The 24,664-nt window shown below is 38.4% G+C and overlaps 1 protein-coding gene across 3 annotated transcripts; it reads right to left on the bottom strand.

Annotated features, from left to right (window-relative positions):
- Positions 1 to 1,073: 1,073 nt before the first annotated feature.
- LOC100713960 (asparagine synthetase [glutamine-hydrolyzing]) lies at positions 1,074 to 23,311 on the bottom strand. 3 transcript variants are annotated; one of them, XM_005006043.4, is made up of 13 exons: positions 23,180 to 23,311; positions 22,545 to 22,702; positions 19,731 to 20,000; positions 17,753 to 17,990; positions 9,523 to 9,708; positions 9,178 to 9,279; positions 8,651 to 8,778; positions 7,472 to 7,598; positions 3,647 to 3,753; positions 3,062 to 3,162; positions 1,930 to 2,011; positions 1,685 to 1,840; positions 1,074 to 1,427 (listed from the first exon to the last, which is right to left on the bottom strand). In XM_005006043.4, the coding sequence occupies exons 3-13, from the start codon at positions 19,977 to 19,979 to the stop codon at positions 1,218 to 1,220; spliced, it is 1,686 nt and encodes a 561-aa protein (XP_005006100.1). In that variant the 5' UTR covers positions 19,980 to 20,000; positions 22,545 to 22,702; positions 23,180 to 23,311; the 3' UTR covers positions 1,074 to 1,217. The 3 variants fall into 3 exon arrangements, with proteins under 3 accessions (XP_005006100.1, XP_003475168.1, XP_063098403.1); XM_003475120.5 differs by having other exon boundaries at positions 22,558 to 22,702; XM_063242333.1 differs by lacking the exon at positions 22,545 to 22,702 and having other exon boundaries at positions 23,180 to 23,310.
- Between the last annotated feature and the right edge of the window lie 1,353 nt (positions 23,312 to 24,664).

Below are 24,664 nucleotides of genomic sequence, written 5' to 3'. Positions count from 1 at the left end.
AGCTAGGTGAGGTTTTAACAGGAAATATGTAACAGTCTAGTCATCCCAGGCTTGAGAAATTCAAATGCTCATAAAAAAGAAAATTCTTAAAAAGTCCTCTAGCTTTGTTAGTATTTCCTGTTTCTAGGACACATTTTTTAATTGTAGGTAAAAAATCCTCCTCCAGAGAATCTCAATTTCTCATCTTCTAACTTAATAGCTGAGTTTTTGGCCTACTCACTTCTCCCTTATTCTTATAACATTTTTAATAGCCAAATTCACATTATGTATTTCAATATGTTGCCCCTAAACAATCAAGTATTTAAATGAAGCTGTTGTCTATTCATCGAAGGTCTCCCATGTTATTTCCTCATTCGCTAATAATGCTTAAAATACTTTTACAAATGCTTCGCTTTGGTTGATTCTCTGGAGAAGTGGTTGGAAGTTGATGTGAAATTAGTCTGCACAAATTTCATAACTAAAGTAGTAACAGATCACAGCCAGGTCCATCAGTTGACACACTATCTACACAGCTGCTTTTATTCTGCAGCAGAACCGAACAGTTCCAACAAAGATCCTCAACACCTAACATATTTACTGTCTGGTTCTTATCAAAAAGTTTGATTTCAGCTACAGAATATTCCCCAGCAAAGACACTAGCTCAACATAAAAAAGAAAATGAATTAGTATCTTAGGAAAATAGACCTGTCACAAAATCCTAAAAAGAACTTGTATTTCCAGTTTGTCCAACAAGTGTTAGGATGGAGATGAGACTAAGAGAAGTCACTGCAAGACCACAGCAAGATGACACCACTCTAGGGAGGAGGCCACACCCTCACGAGGCAGACAAGTTCCAAAGCTGTTCTGTTAGGAAAGCGTTGTGAGACTTCCTCCCTTTACCTTGTTTACTGCTGTTTTTAAGGTTTTGGTTCTATTTTGGGGGGTGGAGGTCAGTGCTAGGTACCCAAGCACATTACCACTGAGTGAGCACATCCCCAGGATCTGAAGCCTGGATCACTGTCCTCCTCACTATGATACAGAAAATGCTGCTCCATATTTCACTACCAAAGTGTGAATATAAACGAGTAGAACAATGCTTTAATGTGTGACTTTTATTTTGTCAAACTGAAGTAAGCCTAAGAGGTGGCGCCTACAGGTACCCTAGCCAACCACAGCTTGCCCACCACCACAGCAAGAAGCAGCACTTGCTTTACCTACACAGTGTGGAGAGTGAGCGCCTACGCTTTGGTGGCTGACTTGTAATGAGTCAGAGTGCGGGCGGAAGGGTCAGTGGCATTGGTCCACTTGGGCATCCAGTAGTGGGTCAGCCAGCCAGCCCGGCCAGGGTAGTGCCGTTCAAAGATCTGGCGGTAGTAATAGCCTTCTTTAGTCTTTGGAGTATTAAAGGGAAATGTCTGGGCCGCGGCTGCCATCATTGCATCATCAACCTGTAACAACAACAATCTTGTAAATAATAAGGAAATATTTGTATTGGCACTGGTGCCAGAAAATCCAAACTACAGTTAACAAAAGCCACAAACAACAGTTGTAGTACAAGATTCTCTGACAACCATCCACTCTTCAAAAAAGCCAAAATATCCATAATATGCAAAGCTACAGAAACTCTTTAACTCTTCAAACTAGATCAAAATCAATCCAAATTGTCCAATTCTAGAAAAGCCTTGTTAAAAAGTCAAAATCAAACCTGATGTTCCACAAAGTCCTGTAAAATCTTAAACCAGGAATTCTTGACAGAGGTTATTCCATCGCTAAAGGCCTCTTTCGGTCGCCAGAGAATGTCTTTTGGTAGCAGCTTCGAGTCCGCAAATGTCTCTCTCAGGAGATGTTTTTCTATCCCATTCTGACATGAAAACATCAGAAGCATCAGTAAAAGTCACATATGCACATTGAGAGAAATGGACAGTGTGTATCTGGAGTTGATTTACTCACTTTTGGAATTCTCATTTCTGGTGGCAGAGACAAGTAATAAGAAGTAAATCGATGATCCAGAAATGGAACTCTCAGTTCAAGGCTTAAAGGAGAAAAGACAAAAATCTAAGTCAGAATGTATACTTAGTACTTGTCAGTTTAGGCTCTAGTGCAGTCTCGTAGCAAATGAACCAATGGATCATACTAAGCTTACGGCCCTGTTATAACTTTTCCTACGATTAAATGCACATCTTAACAGAATTGTTAAGAATCATGAGGGAGCTGCTCATTGGGAAGGTACCTTATGTACATCACTGTGACTCAAATGTTTCCAAGAGATTATCTTTTCTCCTAGAAACAGTTACAATGACAATTCAGTGTTCTTTTTTTACCACTGATCAATAATTCATACGTAATAATCAAATTAAGTCAGTGTTGCACAACATTTCAACAAAGGCCAGGTCCTCTGTGGCTGGTTTCTTAGTGATGCTGATTAAGATAAACAGACAGGATAATAAGCAAGGGTCCAGGGCCTGCCTAATCCTCTATTTACATCTTATACTTAAGTGAGCTTCAGTAGAGAAACTAAAACACTTAATTCAATTGTTGATCATGTGCAGTGAGTCTTCCATTATGGAGCGTGACCATGTGAAAACAGGAAACCTGAAGTCAGGCACAAATGATATGGAAGAAGCCTAGTTTTTAACAATCTAATTAAACCTCTTGCATCTCTATTCCCACCAAAGTATGAACAACATCAAACAGCCAGTGCTCAATTTTCCTTTACAGCTTTCACTTTCTGAAACTTAAAAGACAGTAGCTGTGGCCTTGCCTGGCCTCAGATGCAGAAAGCTGCTGCTATGCTAAAAAGATGGGCACCGTGAGCAGTGAATGGTATCACATCCTATAACCCCAGCAGTCTGTGAGGCTGAGAAAGGACAGAGTGCAGGTTTGAGACTGGCTTAAGCAAATTACATAACCATAGCACAAAAAAAAAAAAAAAAAAAAAAAAAAAAAAAAGAAAGAAAAGAAACATTGCAACATTTCACAAACTGGGAAAAAACTTCAGAAACTCATTCATCAATCCTTTACATTTTGAGTACTGTTTTTTTTTTTTTCTTTTTAAACAATCACTTCATAAGGATCTGGTTACCCATGGGCAGCTGTAGTTCGGTCTGCACGGAGAACATCAAACAAATACAGTTCCTTCAGAAGCCTCTGGCTCTCTTCCTCAGCCTTTTCTGGAGAAGGAGCCTATTTTTAAAACAACAAGCTGAACAACAATTTGGCTTTTGGCACACAAAACAGTTTGGATTGTTCCTTTCTACATGCACTGCTACTCTAAAGATGGTAGGGCGGACAGCAAAACAAGGCTAGGGACAGAGCACACATCTGGACAGCGCCAACAGCAGGCCATGCTCACACAAACCTCCCCCACAGCGCTGCAAGGCAGCAGGGCACACAGAATCACTCAGGGGAAAAGGGCGGGAGAGCTGCAGGGATGAAGACACTGAAAGGCGATTCTCAGCTTGACTAACTTTAAAGAATGAGGATTACCTCATCCTAGTACGACTTTTTTCTTCACAGAACAAATAACAAGCATACACTGTTAGATTTCATGTATAAACTCATACTTTAAAGTATCACTGTTACCCTGGGTTGAGAGGACAGAAAACTATCACATAATTCAGACTTGTCTCCATCTAGCACAGATGTGCCTTCATTTTAGAGCGCTCACCTTGTGGAAATATATGTAGCCCTGTGTCAGTTCGTCTGATCCTTCTCCAGAAAAGATCACCACGCTATCTGTGTTCTTCCGAACGTACTTGGAAACCAAATACATACCTTAAGAGAGAAATCGATGCTAATGCAATGCAACATTCCATCAAAACTGCTTCGGGAGGGTAACTGTAGGCTTTACTACTGTACTAGGGTAGGCTTTGCATGAATATACAGTAACATCCAAAACAGCTTTACACTGACAAACGTTTTCAGTAATAAAACAGCCCAGAACCCTTTCTATAATTCTATACACAGGATTTGAAATTCTAAGGGTTTTAGATACTCTTGAAATTATGACTCAAAGCCTTGAAAATCACCCCTTGCACACTGGTATTTGTATACAAAAATAAGAGTTCCATAGCACTGTGGCTTGAGTATGCTGTCTCTGAGAATTATGTGTCAGATGCTTGATGCAATGTGGACCTAAGGGGGTACCTACTTTTAGGGAGCACTTTGGTCCTTAGAGGTATGCCTAGTGGCTCAGCGGAGAGCTCATAGTTACACAACAGCCCCACCCAGCATACTTTCTTCCCACTTTTCCTTGCAATCTCTCCCTCTTACACTTGTACCCACTGGTGTCTCTCCATCATGCAGCAACACTGCTAGAAGGGTTCTGGCCGGAGCACCACGCTGTGCAAACATGAGCTATGAACCAAAACTGAGCTAAATAAATCTTAGAAGTTATCAGGGCTTCAATAGTTCATTAGGTATTCACAGTAACAGAAAAGGGACAAATACAGGTGCTTTTGTTTAAACTCTGTCATCTTTCCAGCCACTGCACCTTATTAGAAAATTTTACTTAAGCTAAAGATGACTAATTTATTAAAACACACCTGCTTGGTATCTGTTTCATCCCTCTCTAAACCAAAGACATCTCTCCACCATTTTTTTTTTAATCACAACATGCAAAGTGAAGGTTTTTACACTTTTATTCCTAATCCTACCCCAGCCTATTAAATTTCAATAACACACTGTATACCTCATTATTTACTATAATATTTAACAGGGCATAGTACAATGCAGTACCTAAGGTTGTATATGTGTGTGAAAGATGGGCAGAACAATTTTGGCTTCTTTTTTTTGGCCTTCCCAGGCAGTGTCTTACAAAAAGACATATATCCAAGATAGCAGCACTTCAAGGTGCAGATGATTCGGAGTACACTTCAAATATCAGTATGTATCTACCAGAAAACACTAGTACTGTCTGCAAGTAAGGATAGCCAGTGATTGCTACGTTATTTGATGGAATGTTTACAATCGAAAGAATGCACTCTTTGAAGAAAATTAATTCCATGATGGACCAATTTCCCATTTTATAGAGAATACAGTTGTTCCTCAACATCCATGAGGGTTGTTTCTACAACACCTTCAAAAATGAGTAGATGCCGAAGCCCCTTTTATAACATGGCATGGTATTTGTATATAACCCACAAACACCCTCCTACATAACAGCATGAATGGCTTTATTTTGCTTTCTCATTGTTTTTAACAGATGTTTTTTTTTTTTAATTTTGAAAGTAGTAAAAATGCAACAGCATAAGACAGAACAAAGCCAACTGAGACAATGCAGTGAAATCGGTATAGGATTTCACAGTAGGATACCGGGATAAGTAGTAATAAGTACTATGGTATATCTCTTTAACATAACAATAGTTGTCCAGTCAATTAAGCATTGTAAAATGAAACCAAAAATAGAACATTTCAAAACTAATTGAGAATACTGAATAGAGCAAAAAAAACATAACAAAACAGTGAAAACAACCTATGCCTTCGAACAGAAGATAGAAGGAAATGCCCCATTTTTGCTATACTGCATATGGTCATCCTCCCAAGAGATGTTGAAACATCTATCCCCAGTAGCTATGGGGGGAGGAGGAAGGCGGGAGAAGGGTGCTTGATTTTCAGCTGTGTGGCAGCAGGCTCATAGGTAATGGTTCACCTCCAGGCCCAAGCTGCAGGTGCTTAACAAGAAGGCGGGTGAATAAGCTGCCTGAGTCCCTCCATGGCCGGATCTTTGGTGCTCTGTTCTCCTCCTGGCCTGCGTTGCAGATGCTTACCAAGAGGGCGGGTGAATAAGCTACCTGAGTCCCTCCATGGCCAGATCTCTGGGGCTCTGTTCTCCTGACCCATGTTGCAGATGTTTACCAAGAGGGTGGGTGAATCAGCTTCCTGAGTCCCTCCATGGCTGGATCTCAGGAGCTCTCTTCTTCTGGCCTGCATCAAGGCGCTTACCAAGAGGGCAGGTGAATAAGCTGCCTGACTCCCTGCATGGCCGGATCTCTGGAGCTGTTCTCCTCCTGGCCCGCGTTGTAGACACTTACCAAGAGGGCGGGTGAATAAGCTGCCCGAGTCCCTCCATGGCCAGATTCAGGAGCTCTCTTCTCCTTCTGGCCCCCATTGCAGACGCTTACCAAGAGGGCTGGTAGATAAGCTGCCTGAGTCCCTGCATGGCTGGATTTCGGGAGTTGATTCCTATATTTTTTTTTTTTACAAATTAAAAGTTTGTGGCAGGCTTACATCAAAACTGGTATCCCTGCTTCAACAAAACGATTATTAGCACTTTTTTAAACAAAGAAGTATTGTTTAATGATGGCCTGCATCTTTTTTTTAATACAAGGTCTTCTATATAGTTCAGGTTTGCATTTATAACTCACTATTATACAGTGCATGCCAGCCTTAAACTCATGGTGATCTTCCTGCTTCAATCTTCCCAATGCTGGAATTATAGACATGTATAACTCCTGACCTGAAATAATGCTACTAAAATTTATCAGACCACAGTATATTATAAACATGATTTTTACATGTACCAGAAAGCCAAAACATTTGTGAAAATTTGTAACAATATTTGCACTATTGCCAAGGTCTGGGAATGAATCTACAATGTCTCTAAGTTCTACCTGTACTTTAAATCACCATAAATTACTTATAATACATAATAAAACATAGAAACTATGTAAATAGTCACTAGACTCTACTGCTTAAGAAACCTAGACAAGGAAAGAAAACTGCACATGTGTAATACAGACGAAATTTTATTTTTAAATATTTTCAGTCTTCAACTGAATCTACGGATACGGAACCTATAAATATGAAGCCCAACAAAATGGCCCAAAAAGTACACCCAGAGTACCTAGGAGGGAAAGCAGTGAAAAATATGTATTCATTCTGGGGAAAAATATAAAAGATGATATACATGGGGTAGGTGAAATATATATACACAATTCCTTACACTCCTGAGGAAATTCAGGGAATTCTGAAGGGCTCATAAACAATGAACACATTAAGAATTTTTTGAATTCATTTTTAAATGATGTAACTTAAACTGCTTGCTATAGTTGGATTTAGAGTATCTCCCAAACACTTTGAAGGATGGTTCCCAGGAACTATTAGGAACTACTATCATTACTAGAAAGTGGTAAAACCCTTCCCAAGTGGGGCCAAGTGGAAGCTGACACCCCTGGGGGCACATTGCTGACAGAAACTAGAATCCAGTGTTTCCTCTCTCCTTTTGCACATCCTGGCTACCAAGAAGTAAAAGCATTGCCCCCCACCAGGATGTTCTGCCTTGTCACAGATCCAAAACACACAGTGCTAACTGACCATAGACTGCAAGTTCTGAAACCAGAAGCCAAATTAAATTTTCCTTCTATTTATGTTAATTTTTCTCAGGTATTTTGTCACAGACATAAAATGCTGAGCAATACATTATGATTTTAAATATTTTTAAAAACGTATGCATATTAAATAAAAATAGCTTTTAATTCATAAAAGGCCTTACCTACTGATGCCCGAACTGTTGTGATATCATAAGTTTCCAAGGAAAATATGACTTCATCCAAGGCCTGAATGCCTTCCTCAGAATTAAAGAGGACTTCATGATGTTCACTTCCAATATAATTTGCCACCTAATTATACAAAGAAAAATCCATACACTCAATATTTAGAGACTAGAACAAACTTATAAATAAAACAGAATAGTGATTCATGGGGCACTGTGAATTCACAGTGAAAAAGAAACAAGGTAAAATAAAGAGGAAAGTCTTCTGCAGGATACCACATACAACCACACCTACCAGGTGCCTTGCCTGTCCGGCTCTCTGCCCTCAGCTGCAAGAAGACTTATCTCCCAAAGGTTCTTCCCATTGCAAGGCTGCACCCAATAAATAAGAGGTTCCCAACTAGCATCCCCTGCCCCATCTATCTTAGCTAACCTACCTCATGTCACTTGATACTAACATGCCTACACTCTACTCTTGCTCTCCTTTTGGCCCCCTGCACACGGCTAATTTTATACCAGAATGTTATTCCTACATTGAATGGCTCTTCCCTCGTTCTACTTTGTCTGGATATTTTGGAGTCTTTCAGCGTCAATCAACTTGCATTGAGACTGCTCTCCAGCTCTTTCTCATTCACTCTTGAGTATTTGTAAGCAAAAAACAGAACTCCTACATTCTATGTACAGGGCCCTCTAGCCACAGTTCTATACATAACACTTTATAAAGAATAAATATATAAGCTAATAGTCACTAAATACCAACTGCTAGGGTCTATCTTATATGCTTCATGTTAGTTACACATTTTCCCTAAATACTATCCCACTGTAGACATTGTTAACCATGTTGTGTAAGTGAGGACACAAATCTGTGGGAAATCCAGATTTAAAACCCCAAAGACTGAGCTTTAATTCCACACCATGCCTTGACTCTAAACACAAAATTAATGTCACAGGGTTTATGTGAGGATTGTATGGGTAATGATGGATAAAATTAACTAAGATACAGTAGATATTCAAATGCATTTCAATCCACTCTAATGTGTTTGGGTTTTTTTGCCTTTAATTTAAAACAATTATTGGCATCAATAGAGCAGCTGAAATAGGATTATTACTTACAGATGTCATTTCCATCTTAGTAACAAGCCTGTTCTAACTATATGATGTGCAAAGACAGCTTCTTACTTTTCTAGCAGCCAGTAAATCAGGACTGTCCTCCATGCCAATTGCAAAGGTCTGCAGAGGATATTTTACTTTGGCCTCTTTCAATTGCTTCAACAGAGTAGCAGCAACCAAGCTGGAGTCCAAGCCTCCTATGAACAAAGAGAACCAGTGCACTGGTTATGATATAGTAACTTACATTCTTATTAAATGTGGCATTTTAGCCTGACCACTTAAGAGCTCCAAATTTACAAATAGAAATCAACTTTATTGAGTGCAAAGACAGAGCTTGTATTTTGAGAGAATGACACACTAACGCTAACTATATCTAAATTGGTTAAAAATCACTACATGATATTCTAAAGAAAGTATACTCCTAGCTCCTAACACCAATACAGCTATAATATATCTCTAGGTCATATAACTATAAATGTTACATGAAACTTACAAAAAATAGCTTTTACTCCAATAAAGATTGTCTCAAAAGCTCAAGAATGGCTACAAATCATTGTACTTAAACACACACAAATATTATTAGACAGGGACTTCACCTGATAATAGGCAGCCAATCCTTCTGTCTGTCATCAAACGCTTCTTAATAGCATTGTTGAAAAGGATACGGAGGTTGTTCTTCACGTTCTCTATCTCAAAACCTATCAACACAGAAAAAAAATTCAACAGCCTGAGAAAAGCTGAGCTTAGTTTAGTTACTAAAATGAACTACATGGTCATCCACATCCCCAGTGTTGGCCAGCACTCAAAAGTAGAATCTGTCAAATTCCAGGGTGGCAAATCCAAGTGACACAGGAAATGGGTCTTGAATCTAAAATCACTCAACTGGTGTGACAATGTGACATTTTTCTTTGGGGGAAATGGCAGGAATAAGTAGCTGTTACCTGGAGAGAGTTTCTCCACACCGTCATAGCAGACATGTGCAGGTTCATCTGTACATTGATGGAATTTAACCATCTCCACAGATGTCACTTTGCCATTTGGCTTTAAATCCAAAACTTCATAATGCCCCGGAGGAAAAGGCTCCACTTGTAAAACTGGAGCTGTGGAGTGCTTCAGTGTAACAAGACCTACAAAGTTTAAAAAGTGAACTTCATCAATAAAGTAAAACAATTCTATAAATTCCTTTTTATTTATATGATAGCTAGATATAGATATAAATAAACAGATTTTTTTTGTTTTGAGACAAGATCTCACTATTTTATCCTTCAACTCACTATGTAGCCTAGGCCAGCCTTGAACTTGCAGCAATCCTTCCGCTTCTGCCTCTTGAGTAGTGAGATTATAGTATGAACTACCACTCCTGGCTACTTTTCCTACTTTTAAACAAAAGTAGGGAAAAATTTATCACATAAAGCCCTACTATCTACTTACTAGAGATAAAGGTGGCATAGAAAATATAGCAAAAGTACACTAACATGTAGTAATTCAAAGAAATAGACAAAGCTTGTATTCAATTCCTTTTCTTACACAGAATTTATAATCAAGAAAACCTATTTTCTGCAGTAAAGTAAAAAAAAGAAACAAAATCCCCAAAATCTACTTATGAAACAAAAAGATAAATTTAAATGTTAATTTTATAATGCTCTGGAAGTAATTTCTTTGACATCACTTAAGCATTTTTAAGAAAACAGCCATGGAAAATTTTTGGGATGATGGCAGAGACGTAATTATCACAAGAAGCACCCTCTAAGAGTTGCTGTCCAGACATCGGAATTTAGCAACGCAAGGAAGGCAAGGAGGAGGGAAGTGGGTCCTCTGGGCCCAGGAAAAAACTGAAGTGAGAACTGAAGCCCATGGAGAGAGTGAAGAGAGAAACTTCAGTGAAGGAGGAGGAGGTAGACTTCTCAGATTCTGGGACTCACTATGTGACAGGAGCAGTTCAAACCTATAGATACACTAGAGGCGTCCACAGAGAGACACAGCAGTGAAAGGGAACAGTGGATGTCATGGACTATATCGCTGGGTGTGAGTGCTTCTGGATCGAACAGCCACAGGAGAGGGCAATTGGCCAGCAGCCATCTTAGAGAACACCCAACTGAGCTCAAAATGAGAGTGCTAGCTCCATCTGGTGGCTCCTAGCTGAGCTCAAGCTTACAGATACTGCCCTCGTGGCTGCAGGCTGAACAGATCTAGACCAGCCACATGGCCAGAAATCAACCTGAACTTCAGAAGAAATAAAAGCACAGGCTCAATGAAACTATTTACTATCCCATCATATAGCTCTGCTGGCTTGCTGGGATAAAGTAACTCAGACCTGAACTGTCTCCACATGTTGTACACCGGTAATGGCGGAAACTAATCTGGAAGTGGACTGCTCTTTTTTTTCCTCTCTTTTATTTTTTCTCCTTCATTGTTTGATTTTCTTATGCAAGTATGAATGGGATTCGTACTTTCTTCGTGGTTGCTGTTCTGTTCTTCCTTTTATTTCTTTCTTCTCTCTTTCCCTCCAGTCTTCTGTACCAGTTTCCTAAAGTTTGTGTGATCCCTCTTTGTACTCTAGCCTGGCTTCTAATCTTCCTTTCTTCCTATTTGCCTATATTTTCCCTATCCCTTTTAAATGTTCTCCCCTGAGGGTAGAATTGACACACTGAGGACTTATTTACTGTATATAATTATTTGATTTTAGATTTTATTATATAATCACAAATCTAGTTCATATGGATAAAGGTGGCAAAATAATGGTTACCTTAGTTTATCATTTTTTAGGTTGTATTTTATGATACTGTTATTGCTGATTGTACCACTTTAGCCAAAAACGATAAAATTGTTCTAACCAACTGTTCTTCCTGGTATACCAAGACTGAGATTGGCTAAGAATCACAGAATATACAGTGAGTCAGTACCAAAAAACCAGAGACTATGCTAAGGAGGCAGCAACTTCTCATCCTCAACAAATTGAAGAGGTAGGATCTAGTACAGGTGCTTCACATCCACGTTTCCCCTTCACTGCTGTGTCCCTCTGTGGACACCTCTGGTGTATCAGGCCTCTGGTGTGTCTAAAGGTGAACTACTTCTCCCACACATTGAGTTCTGAGCCGGGGAGAAGTTTAGAAGTCTACCTTCTTCTGCTCTCCCTGTGAGATTCAATTCTCACTTCAGATATTTTCTAGACTCAAAAATCCTGAAACCAGATAAACTTAGAACACACTTCTCAGAAGTAACCATATCCTAAGAGTTCTAAATCCTAGCAATAAAGCAACTTTTCATAAGCAATTTACAAGCATCAACCCAGGAATTAAACTAAAAAAAAAAAGGAAATGAGCAGACACTTAACAAGATGTAACAACACATTCAGTTCACCAAAGGCAAACTCAGGGGGCAATGAGGTGAGGAAATCTGAAAGTCTGAAAGCTACCCAACTGGTCTCTCTGAAATGTTAACAACAAAGCAAATGAATGAGGCTCTAAATAAAACATCAGAAATAATTTCTCAAATAACTACAGAGACGGTGACTACAATGAAAAACATGCTTAATGACTCTAGAACAGACAGAACTTAAAATGATAAAACCCATAAATGCTCAAGGTAGGAAAGAAATGAAATGCATAAAATAGATTCAAGCAGCTACTCACAAGAATAAAACTCCACTGAAAGTATCTGATGTGAGGAAAGAAGTTCAGATACAGAACACAGGCTTGCAGTTAGCAATCATAAAAGATGATTTCTTAAAAATAGCAAGGGATCAGGAGAAATCAATCCAGCAGGTGTTAGATGATACCAAGAATAACATAAATTGATTTGGAGCCAATTAAAGAAGCAGGATAGCACAAATGATTTAAAAGAAAAAAAAAAAACTGTTCACAAATGTCATGGCAGAAAACCTCACTGGTAGGAGAAAACAATTCAGATAAGTGAAGTATACAGAACATCAACCTGTCATGATCAAAAAAATTCTACAGCCAGGCATGCTTTACTAAAGATTCCAAATTCAACACATTAATACACTATTAAAAGCTGTTAGAGAAAAGAAACAAATCACCTATAAAGCAAAAGCCATCAGAATCACAGTTGGCTTCTCAACATAAACCTTCCAGTCAAGGAGAGTTTGAAGTGAAGTATTTCAACCATAAAAGAGAACAATCCCCAACCCAGATTGATGTCCCTGCAAAACTATCTTTCAAAACTGATGGAGAAATATGACACTTCCATGACAAAGAACACCTGTGAAAATTCATGAACTCCAAACTAGTACTCCAAAATGTTCGGAAGGACATTCTAGAAAGAGATAACAAAGACTATAACTCCATGAACCTCAATAAAAGGACAACTCCAGTCTAGGAGGACAACTAAAGAAGGAAAAGGGGTAGGGGGAGCTAACAGAAAATATGACAAGGATAAGTCAATACACATAAGATACAATCACAAATATTAGTATTTCTGAAAGATCCCAGCTTTCTCAATATAATCACAAATATTAATGGTCTCGATCAAAAGAAACAGATTGGCAGAATAAATCAAGAAGCAAGATCCAACAATATGCTGCATAAAATCAACATATTTAATTCAAAAAGAAATTCACAGACAAAGTCAGAGGATGGAAAACAATACTACATGAGACAACAACCCAGAAAAAAGCAGAGGTAGCTATTATCTATGTAAACAAAGTGAATTTCAAGCCAAGACTGATTAAGAGAGATCAAGAAGGTCAGTACATCCTTGTAAAGGAAACAATCCAAGAGGAAGACATAACAATCATAAATATATATGTAACAAATACCAACCAGTGTACACAACTATACAAAACAAATATTAGCAGACATGAAAAAAATCAAATAAACACTAATGCAATTGTATTAGGGGAATTTCAATACCCTGATGTCATAAACAGATAGATCAACTTGACAAAAAAAAATCAATAGTTAAATTTCAGAACCGAACCAAAGTTTTGAACAAATGGACTTAATAGACGTCTACAGTATTTCACCTCACAACAACAGAATACATAATCTTCTCAGAAGCACATGGGACATTCTCCAAAATAGACCATGGTACGTGCTCATAGAACATACTTATGTAAATGCAAAGGAACTGAAATTATCCTATGCATATTATCAGACTATAGTACAATGAAATTGGAAATCAATAGCAAAAGAAACGTAAGAACTACGTAAACATATGGAAATTAAATAACACCCTCCTCAAAAACCAATGGGTTACAGAAGAAAGTAAAGAAATTACAGTTTCTACAATTAAAACAATAATGCCAGTATAATATTCTGAAACTTACTGGACACAATGAAAGCAGCCCAATAAAGGAAATTTAGAGCAGTGAATATCTGTACCATAAAAAAAGAGCAAGCTCAAAAAAACAACTTAATGTTGAACTTCAAGCTTCTACAAAGAGAGCAAGAAAAGCCCAAAGCTCAGAAAAGGAAATTAAAAAAAATGAAAGCAGAAATTAATGTGATGGAGACTAGTAAAACAATAGAATTAATGAATCAAAAAAGTTGGTTCTTTGAAACACTAAATAAAATTGACAAACTTTTAGCAAACTTTATGAAGAAAAGGGGAGAGAGACTAAAATTCACAGAATTATGAATGAAAATGTGAAATCACAATGTACCTTACAGAAACCGAGGTCATCTTTACTTATTTTGAAGACTTGTGTTCTAACAAGATGGAAAGTGCAGAAGAAATGGACAGATTCTTTGATACATATGAATTACCAAAATTGAATACAAAAGACATAAACTCCTAAACTAATATCAATCAATGAAATCAAAGATGTAATTAAAAGCCTACCAACAAAGAGAAGTACAGGCCCTAATGGATTCCATGCTGAATGCTACAAGAAATTTAAAGATCTAATATAACTACTTTTCAAACTCTTTAATGAAACTGAAAGGGAAGCAAATACTCCCAAATCCATTCCTGGAAGCAAGCATTAACCTGATAATGAAATCAAAGATAGACCCAACTAAGAAAGGGAACTACAGGCCAATCTCCCTAATGAACATAGATGCAAAAATCCTCAATAGGATACTGGCAAACAGAATGCAGCAAATTATCAAGAAGATTATATATCACAACCTAGTTGGATTCATCCTAGGGATGCATGGATGGTTCAACATACGTAAACCAATAAATATCATATTAACAGAGTCAAGGACAAATACAGATGATCATCTCAATAGATGCAGAAAAAGCTTCTGATAAAATCCAGTACCCATTCATGATAAAAACCCGACAGAAGAGCGAGGGATTTAGCTCAGCGAAGTAAGTGCTTGCCTGGCAAGTGTGAGGTCATGAGTTTGATCCCTGGTATAAGAAAAAAAACAAAAAACAAAAAAACAGAAAATTGAAATAGATGGTCTTCATCTCAATCTGATAAAATCCCACTATGACAAACCAACAGCCAACATCACACTAAATGAACAAAAACAGAAATTTTCAATCTAAAATCAGGAACAAAACAAGGATGTAGACTATCACTTTTATTAAACATAGTTCTGAAAACTTCAGCCAGAGCAATTAGACAAAAGAATAAAAGCAGTAACAATACGAAAGGAAGAATTAAATTATCATTATTTGCAGATGATCCAATATTCTACAAAAACTTCACTAAAAAATTGCTAGACTTAAGAAGCAAATTCAGTAGCATATCTGAATTTTTGCTTATCTGGTCCTTGCCTATCTCTTTGCTTTTGGGATACCATAAAATGAGCATTTCCATGTTTTTCCACCATGATGTTTTGCCTCCCTAATGGCCCACAGCACTGGAGCCTGCCGACAATAGCCTAAAACCTCTAAAATTATAGGTCAAGATCAACCTTTCTTCCTTTCAGATGTGATTTTCTCAGGTATTAGATCACAGCAATAAAAAGATAACACATTTGCTTTGTTCTTTTTAGTAACTGCTTTCACTAGTCTAGGTCACTAGTAATTGCAAATGAATTAAAAGTCACCCCGTTAATTTCTACAAAATTATCTGGGATTCTATTTTGGAGAAATGGAACTGGGAATTACACTCAGGTCCTTGTGCTTGCCAGGCAGGCACTGTACTGCTCAGCTATACGCCTGGCCTTATCTGGGAGTCTGATGGGGATTACACTGAATATTACACTTGCAGGAACACTGCCATCTAATGTTAAGTCTTTCATCCATGAACATGGGATGATTTCCCATTTATTTGTATTTTAATTTCTCTTGACTCATCTAATAAATTTCAAAACAAGTTTTGCACCTCTTTGGTTAAATTTATTCCTAAGCATTTTATAATCTGTTGCTAAGTAATTTATAATTTGTTGTAAAAGTTTTCTTAATTTGATTTTGATACTGTTTTTTCAAGTGTATAGTGTACACTTTGTATTGTTTTGTATACTGATTCCTTATCTTGCAATCTGACTGAAAATCATCTTGTGATTTAGATCTAATATATCTAGGCAATGGTAACAACTAGCTAAAAAAGACAACTCAATTAAAATTGGATAGTTCAGAAATGGTTAGACATACAGTGATATAGCTAGACAATGAAATATTATTGAGCAATAAAAAGTAATCAAACTACAAAAAGACATTCAGGAACTTTAAATGCACATTGCTAAATGAAAGAAGTCAGAAGGGTTATATACTATGTAACTACAACTACATGATATTCTTGCTAAGGCAAAATTATGGAAACAGTAAGAAAACTGGTGATTGCCAGGCGTTGAAGCAGTAGAAAAAAGATGAAAAGATGCACCACTGACTGTTAGGACAATGAAATGACACATGTAATGCTGGATATTAGGTATTATGTCTTTTTCAAACATAAAAAAAGCGTAACAGATGAACCCTAGTGTAAACAGGGGAATTTAGTTAATATTATATCAATATTAATTCATCAATTCTACTGTACCATGGAAAGCAAAATGTTAACAATAAAAGAACCTGGTAGGCCTTCACACATCTGCTCATTTGCTTTTTTTTTTGAAACATATACTTTTGTAAAGAGTCTTTAATTTTCTTAAACAAAATGATCCAAGCAGGGGTGGCAGCTGGAAAGCAAAGACACTGAATAGACATTTCTCCAAAGAAAATATATGCATAACAAATAAACACAGGAAAAAATGCTTGCAATTATTGTCAGTAGGAAAATGCAAAATCAAAACCACAGGAAGACAACACATTTCAATGCTGTGATAAATATACTGAAAAACTCCAGGATCAAAAATTGAAACCTTTATGTATTTCTAGTATGAGTGTAAACTGCTACAGTCACTTTGGAAAAACATCTGGTAATTTAACTAACAGTCACTAGATGACCCAGTAATTTCACTCTTAGGTCCATATTTGAGAAAAAGAAAAACATTAGGTCAGTACAAAAACTTGTACACATTTACAGCAACATGATCCAAAAATAAACAAGTTGTGGCATAGCTATGTAATAAAATATCATCAGGCCAGAAAAGTAAATACTTCCAAAATAGGAAATCTTCAAAATATTATGTCAATTGAAACATCCACCCATAGAAACACATACAATGATGTTATTGTATTTATATGAAATATCCAGAACACAAAAAAATACAGAGCAAGAAAGCAGACTGATGATTATTGCCAGGGACTGAAGGGAGGGTATGGGGCTGAAGATGATAGATGAAGAGGGTTGGAGAATTACAGCAAAATGGTAGAGAGCTTATTTTTGGGGTGATAAACAAGATTTTAAATTTACTAGAAGTGCTGGTTACAGACCTGTGACTATACTAAAAACCATTGACTCGTAAAGTTTCTAAATTATACAGTATTTAAGTTATATATCCATAAAGCTCTCTTTAAAATGCTACTTACTTGTGCAACAGTGGGGTCAAGGTACAAAGCAGTAACTACAGGACCAGACCTTTGGCTACAATACACAAGAAAACTTAAAAGTGCACAGAGGGTCAAATCAGATGCAGTTTATTAGCCTAACAACACATAAACATACTATAAACCTGTCCTCAAGCATTGAAGATTTCAAGTGCTGAAAAGGAGAGCTCACCTATTAACAAAATAAAAACGAGCTCAAAGAATTCAAAACTTGGTCACTTGTAAAACTTTGGAGAACCCCCATATGATTTCCAAATATGATCTTGAAGAAAGCAGGAAACCAAAAAGACTGAAAATTCAGAGGAAAGTTAATTTTATTATTACCTTTAGCTTCTGAACACACAGCCAGAAATCCATCTTCTGTCATGGCTCTGAACATAGGTCTGACTCCATAGGTATCTCTGCCCAAGAACACTTTCTTATTAGCAGTGTCTAGTAAAATAAATGCAAACACCCCATCCAACATACGAACTGCTTGCTCAATTCCTACTTTGTTATACAGATGAAGAATTATCTCTCCATCCACATTGGTCTGGTACTCGAATTCAAAATGTTGTTGCACCTTAAGGAAGCAAAGCAAAGTGAAAGTATTAGGATTCTTGTGCACTCACCAATTCATTATCTATTGCCAAGTTTAAATATTTGAGTGCCTTTTGATGGTTTCATGCATCTTGATGATTTAGAAGAATCACAGCATTAGAATCAGTTTGTGGTAACTCAAACAATTCTCCAAATCCTTTGCAATATCAGACTGAAACCTCTAACATTTTCAGTTGTACTCTGAGAAATAGTACACAATAGCTTGCACCAGAAAATAATGTGCACGTGGATGAATTCTTACATACAATGTAATATATACACACACACAGCCCTTCTTGTCCATGCAACACTGGCTCCTTAAGCCAAATGGATAACAAAATCTACAGATGTTTTAAATCTTACATTAAAAAATCCTCCAGTATATGCCAGGTATCATTTTTCCCGGTGTTTGGAAATGAAATTGTGAAAAGAGAGGTAAGAATGAAGGGTCAGGTTAGTGAGAAGTGGAGAGGAGAAATTTTGGTAAGTAAGAAATACAGGGGATGATCAAAACATAGAGTGAACATTTAAAGTTTTTAAAAATTTCAGAAAGCTACATTGCTGTTAATTCCCTTCTGAATATTCAAAATGTGCCCCTCCCTCACCACGTACACACTTCAAACACACTTATCCCATTGTTCTTGGCGATTATAATGATTCAATCTAGATGATCAGTGCTGGGTTTTTTCTGAAAATTTTTTCCTGCTTAAAAGTTGGAGAGAATGCTGATAAAAAATAACTTGCAGGTGGAAGATTAAAAAGCTTTTATGAAACACTACACAAATGATCCTGGAATGCGCATTTATCAAATCTGGCTTCCTAGGATCACAATTTCCGTCTCTTCACCTGTTCTCATCCTAAAAGTATGTATCAGATTAGGAAGTTGTTTCAATGCCACTAAAAGCCTAGTACACTTCACTGCAGCCTGCCCATCTTTACACCTTTTGGGTTTGATTGAGTGAAGTACAAAACTGCATATTCAGTGGCATAGCTCATTGGCACTCTACACTCGAACCTATTAAATTCTATCCCTCCCTTAAAATTGTGACTGCTTCTGCCCTCAGAATGTAGTCCAATTTACCAAGGCATCCTGCTCCATGTTGTCTACCATCCCAAGCACCCCTTCCCCATATGCCTCTCACTCACTACAATCCCAGAGATGCTTTCTTCCTACCGAGGGCTTCTACACCTGCCATTCCCCTCTGCAGCCAAAGTTCTTCCCAACGTGACTTGGTGATCTTTCTCCAGCAGGTCTGTTTGGGTGTCACTTCCTCAAAAGCTGTGCTCTGAGCCCATTTCCTAAAAGTGGATCCTCACATTCATCAGTTCTGTAATTGTTCATTCAGGAAGTCTATCATATATATAAAAACAATGATACTGTCTGTTCCCTACTAAAATGAGGTCCATTCAACTGCAGACCTACCCTCTTACTGAAGTCTCTAACACAAAGCTAGCACAATCATAATTAATGCTACAATTTGTAAAGGAAAAAATTTCTAATATTTAAAGAAACTAAGGTATAACCCCATTTTTACTATGTGACCACGTCATTGCCTCCCTTTTGCATCAGTTGTCTATAAAGGTTTATGATTAAAACAAATGAGATCATGAACACAGAATAAGACTTTTAAAAAAAAATGAAACAAAATATAAAACATTATTATAACCAATCAGCTTTGGGGATTAATCATAAGCAGACATCTTCTGGGTTCCTTTTGCTTACCGCCCTGTGGTTGTAGATTTCACCATTGTAACAGAGCCACAAAGAAGGGTATTTCCTCAGTCGGATGGGCTGCATTCCAAACAGAGGATCCACCACTGCCAACCGGTGAAATCCAAAGCAGCAGTTGGTATAGTCATTGACGTTCTCAAAACGGAAGGCGTCTGGACCCCTGTGTGCAACCTTCATAGCACTCAGACACTGCACCGAAAGGCAGTCATCGCTGCCAAACAGGGCCCAAATGCCACACATGGTGCAAGTGAGTTATGGGCTCTAAGAAGAGAAAAGCAGACCAGTCGTATATTCAGTATCCAATCTAAGTTGAGATATAAATCATCCTAGTTTTAGCAGTTTTCTATTAGGTTGGCAGGCACACAGGAGTAATGATTTTATTTACTTACAAGTATTCAGAAAGACAGATGACCTCTACATTGAAACAGCTACACCCCTCAGAAAACCTGCATCCTTCCTGTCTTCAGATTTGTGGTTAGCTAGGGGTGGTAGCATGCAAGCCACACAGTGCCTGCATTGCAGTTTGCTCTCAGAATACATATATAGGGCAAGAGGCTCAGACAACAGGGACCCCAGCCTCAACTCTTTCCACCTTAGGATCTGAGACCCTCTCAAGAGTTTGGGAGACTCTCCACATTTTACAGTTTTCTTGACAATTAAGTGACCTCTATATACTTTGCTACACTGTAGGTAGGACATGGAGGGTTTAATAGTAGATCACATATACTGCTGAGGGTAATATTAAAACATACAGGTATTGTTAAGCATTTCACAACTTCTAGCCTACCTGTACTTGACTTATTCAAAAGTAACTTCTGAAGCAAAAGAAAGAGAAATCAATAATCTACTATGAGTTGTCCTTACAGAAGAAAAAAACAACTTTTATGTTGACAGAAGCCCCAAAATGTTCACTATGAAAGTATCCTAAATAACAAAAATGTTCCAAATATTTCTGTTTTCACTGGTCAGTAAGAAAGCAAACTATGTAAGTCATAAAACACTGCTGAAACAAATAAACAAAAAACTTAGGAGTGTACCCTTGCAGGCCAGGAAGCAAATAACTCCTACAAGTATCAATTTCAATTTCAAGTTAACAGTTTGTGGATTTGCACACTGTCAGCTCAAACAGTAATTTTTAAAACATCTATAACTTGGGAAAAAAATCTAATTTTATAATTTTAAAAAATGCAAATTAGTAACAAAGGCTCACATAATTTGGGACAAAGCCTCCAAAGGGGAAAAAAAAATGTATTTTAAGTTATATCAATCACTTGTACAAACCTTTAAGGACATTTCACTTATGTCTTAATGAACTACAGCTTTTTTTGGAATTTTTTTTTTTAGCAAGATTGCACAAAAACAATAAAAATGATATCAACCGCACCAATTTAAAAGGTGCAGGAAAGTGCTTTCAAAACAAGTGGGCATCAATTACCTAAGTCTTCTTATTGCTGTTTCCTGAATCCTTATATTTAGAATGTCTAGGAAACACACACTAGCTACTAAAGCGAAAGAAAAAAGTGTGTGTATAGGAGGAACAAAGGTTTGTGAAATGTACTTATTTCTTTGACAAAAAAAAATGAAATTAAAACTATAATCCAGTATTTTTAGGGCAGTCAGTCTTACAGGAGAGCAAAACTCTTGTGATGCTTTTTCTTTGCTGTTGCCTGTACTCAGTAATTTTTCGTATTACCACTACACTTTTACAGTAATGCTGTCCTATACAAATATGAACTACATGTGTAATTTCAAATATATTAGTATCTTTATTTAAAAATAGAAAAGGGTGAAATTAATTTTAAACATACTTTAACACAACATGCCCGAAATAGTATGATTTGAACATATAAAAATGAGACTTTACATTACATACACTATTCCTATTGAATTGTCAAAAAAAAAAAAAAAATAACATACCTCCTATTTTCAGATTAGCTCAATTCAGACTGCCCTGTATTTTACCTGTTCAACACTGCCATCACAGGCGTCTAGCGGCAACAGAATTAGCGCGCCACCGCAGAGCATTTACTTCCTCTTCTACAGTTAACACTTGACAGTAATACCTTAGTTTTAAATAAAGGAACCAGGCGTGCTTGTGCATGCCTGTCATCCCAGCACTTGGGAAATTGAGGCCAGAGGATTCCAGTGAGTTCAAGGCCACCATTAACTACATATACAGCAAGACACGGGTGATACATAGAGAAAAGAAATCATCAATAATCACTAAGCAACTGGGAGAATGGTTTTATTCTGGGTTGATTCTATTGTCTGTGATGGCCTGAACAGCTATTTTGAAGAAAACAAGACATTATAATAGTTAGTGCTGATTTAATATCATCTTGTTTTAAAGTCCCACCAAGCTTTTGTTCTTCTGTCTCCGTTTTATCATGTTGTATCTTATTGGATTTTATTATATGTGATAGTATAAACAAAAATTTTTTTGATAAAGAGATAATATAGTAACCACTGTTCATTTCCTGTTAGTTGGTTCTGAATACCCTGTAATACTTTCATTCTCTTAAATGGTTTTACATTGTCGTGTTTGATACTATAGTATATGAAGGTATACTCAAATTTGAAGGCATTGGTTGCTACTGTTATGTCGCGTTGTCTTGTGGTGAAACTATGCTGCTTAAATTGTTCTGTTCTAACCTATGTTATGTCCTCTTTTATCTTAATCTTTAAATAAAAAAAAAAACTGGGAAACGTGTAAGAACTACTACTTCTAATTAATTTTACAGCAGTTCGATCAACAACAACAAAAAAAGTTAATTGTCAGATCATCGAGCACCCGGGGTAACGCACGGTGAAGACATACTGCAGGCCACGAGGAGAAGAGAAGCCTGGCCCTTTATTTATAACAGTCACTACGCAGAAGCCCACAGATGCCTTCGGGCCGCGGGTCTCCGGAGCGGCACCTCCTCTTGGCAGGGTTCCCTGGAGGAGTCCTGGAGGCTGTAGACCTGAGGAGCCGGGGAGAGGGCGCGGAGAGCGGAGGGGAAGTGAGCGGGCTGAGCCAGCCAGGAGCACTGACAGCCAGGCGGCCTAGGCGACGCCAGGGACCCTTCTACCGAACCTGACCGGGCCCGAGCGCACCCGGCCACGTGGGCGCGCCAGCTGTTCCGCGCTAGGTTCCGGCACTGCTGGGCCCCACGGGCCGATTTCCACACCATGCACTAAGGAAGAATGCCGCACCCCAAGGGCCAAACGCAGGCGGTCACGGCCTCCTCTCCGCTCACCGAAACCCTGGGCACCCGGCGGAGGTCTCCGCCTCGCCGGTTCCCAGGTGCGCAGCGCTCGTCAGGCGCCCTCAGTCCCCGGGAGGAGCCGCAGCATCCGCCCGGCGCCCGGAACCGCGTCTACCTGGGGCCCAGCGGCAGCGCTTCTCCGCGGCCCATGGGGAACAGCAGAGCGCGGCGCGGAGCGGCGGCCTGGCTTACCTGGGCTCCTGGGCAAGCAGACGCCGGGCTAAGATTTGTGGTTGGGACTTGCCCCGCTCACCTCGTGTAACGCTGAGGGAAGTTTCATCAGCCCCGCAGGGGCGTGGCTCCGGTGCGCACGCCACTACGGTGGGCGGAGCCGAGGGCCCCGAGGGTGGGCCAAGAAGAGCAGTGTTTTGCTGGGGGTTCTTCAGGTTGGAGTCCTGCCTGTTGATGATAGCCTTGGAGGCAGACATGGGCGTCTGTTCTTGATTTCTTTTCTCCTTTTCTAAGAGGTGTCTGATACAGAAATGAAGAAATACAAATACTTCCTAAACTAATTAAGGGGATGCAGATAGGAATAGCTGTAAGAGTGGTCTCCGTGCAGTACAAGGTGGATTTTACTATGTTCAGGCAGAGTTAAATTTTCCTTTTTCTGAGGAGGCACCTTAAGATACACCAGCAACAGGCTGGAGGCGTACATTCCTACACCAACCCTCTTGTGTCATTCCACACAAGTATGGAAGTGTTGAGTCCTGTGCTCAGTTCGATGAATACCACTAAATAAATTCTGAATTTATATCCCATTCGACTCCCTATCATTCTTGATTTCAGGTAGGAGAGAAGAAATAAGGATAGGCAGACAAGGAGATTACAAAATGTTAGTATCAAATTGTACTTTTAAGAAAAATTGCAGCTTCGGGATACAAAAATCAGTCAAATCTCCTTCCAGAAAACTAAATTTAAAACACAAATACCTAAAAGCCTTGAAACCCTAGTATATCTGTGCCCATACTCTTCTGTCTTTTATCAAGAGTAGACTATTGCAATTCCAGCTATGGACAGCCCCTCACCCTTCACCTGTAAAATGGCCCTTTTATGCTGTAAAAAGTTCTGTACCTTTCAGCTGTTAACTTGAACCCTTTTCCAACCAGAAAGCCACATAAATATATGCAGATCCAGGCCGATATATGCCTCTTTATTTGCCTCCCCCCACCCTGATCTTCAAGGAGTTGCTTATGGGATAATTATTGCTTCAATAATTATTGCTTCAGAAATACACCTAAGTATGGTTCAGCATAGAGCTCACAGAGCAGAAGATATCGGAGCAGAGACTATATAATAACATTCATAACAACATTAACTGATGGGCCAGGGATTTAGCTCAGTGGCATAGGCACCTGCCTGGCAAGTGCAAAGTTGTTAGTTTGATTTTTGGTACAAAAAAATAACATTAACTGACTTTTAGCATGATCACTTGACTGCAATAGATCTTTATGCTATTTTTGTGATGTATCAACCATAGAAAATAAGCATTATTCTTCTCTTTTGATGGTGTAAGAAGTGTCAATTCCAGCTCCAAAATGAAGTTTCATTCCAGCACCAAACAGCCACAAAGTGGTGAGCTGGGTGTTTGAAACCTAGGGCAGTGACTCAAGTCCTCCTGTCTCCCCAACAAGTTGTGCTATAGATAGATCAGGAAGTGAGAACTCTTCCATGAAAGGG

This window comes from Cavia porcellus, unplaced genomic scaffold (assembly GCF_034190915.1).
Source record: "Cavia porcellus strain 051 isolate PalLab524CR breed Dunkin Hartley unplaced genomic scaffold, mCavPor4.1 scaffold_2, whole genome shotgun sequence".
NCBI classification, from domain to species: domain Eukaryota; kingdom Metazoa; phylum Chordata; class Mammalia; order Rodentia; family Caviidae; genus Cavia; species Cavia porcellus.
The sequence above is the reverse complement of the archived record's forward strand: the minus strand, read 5'-3'. Positions and strand labels throughout refer to the sequence as shown.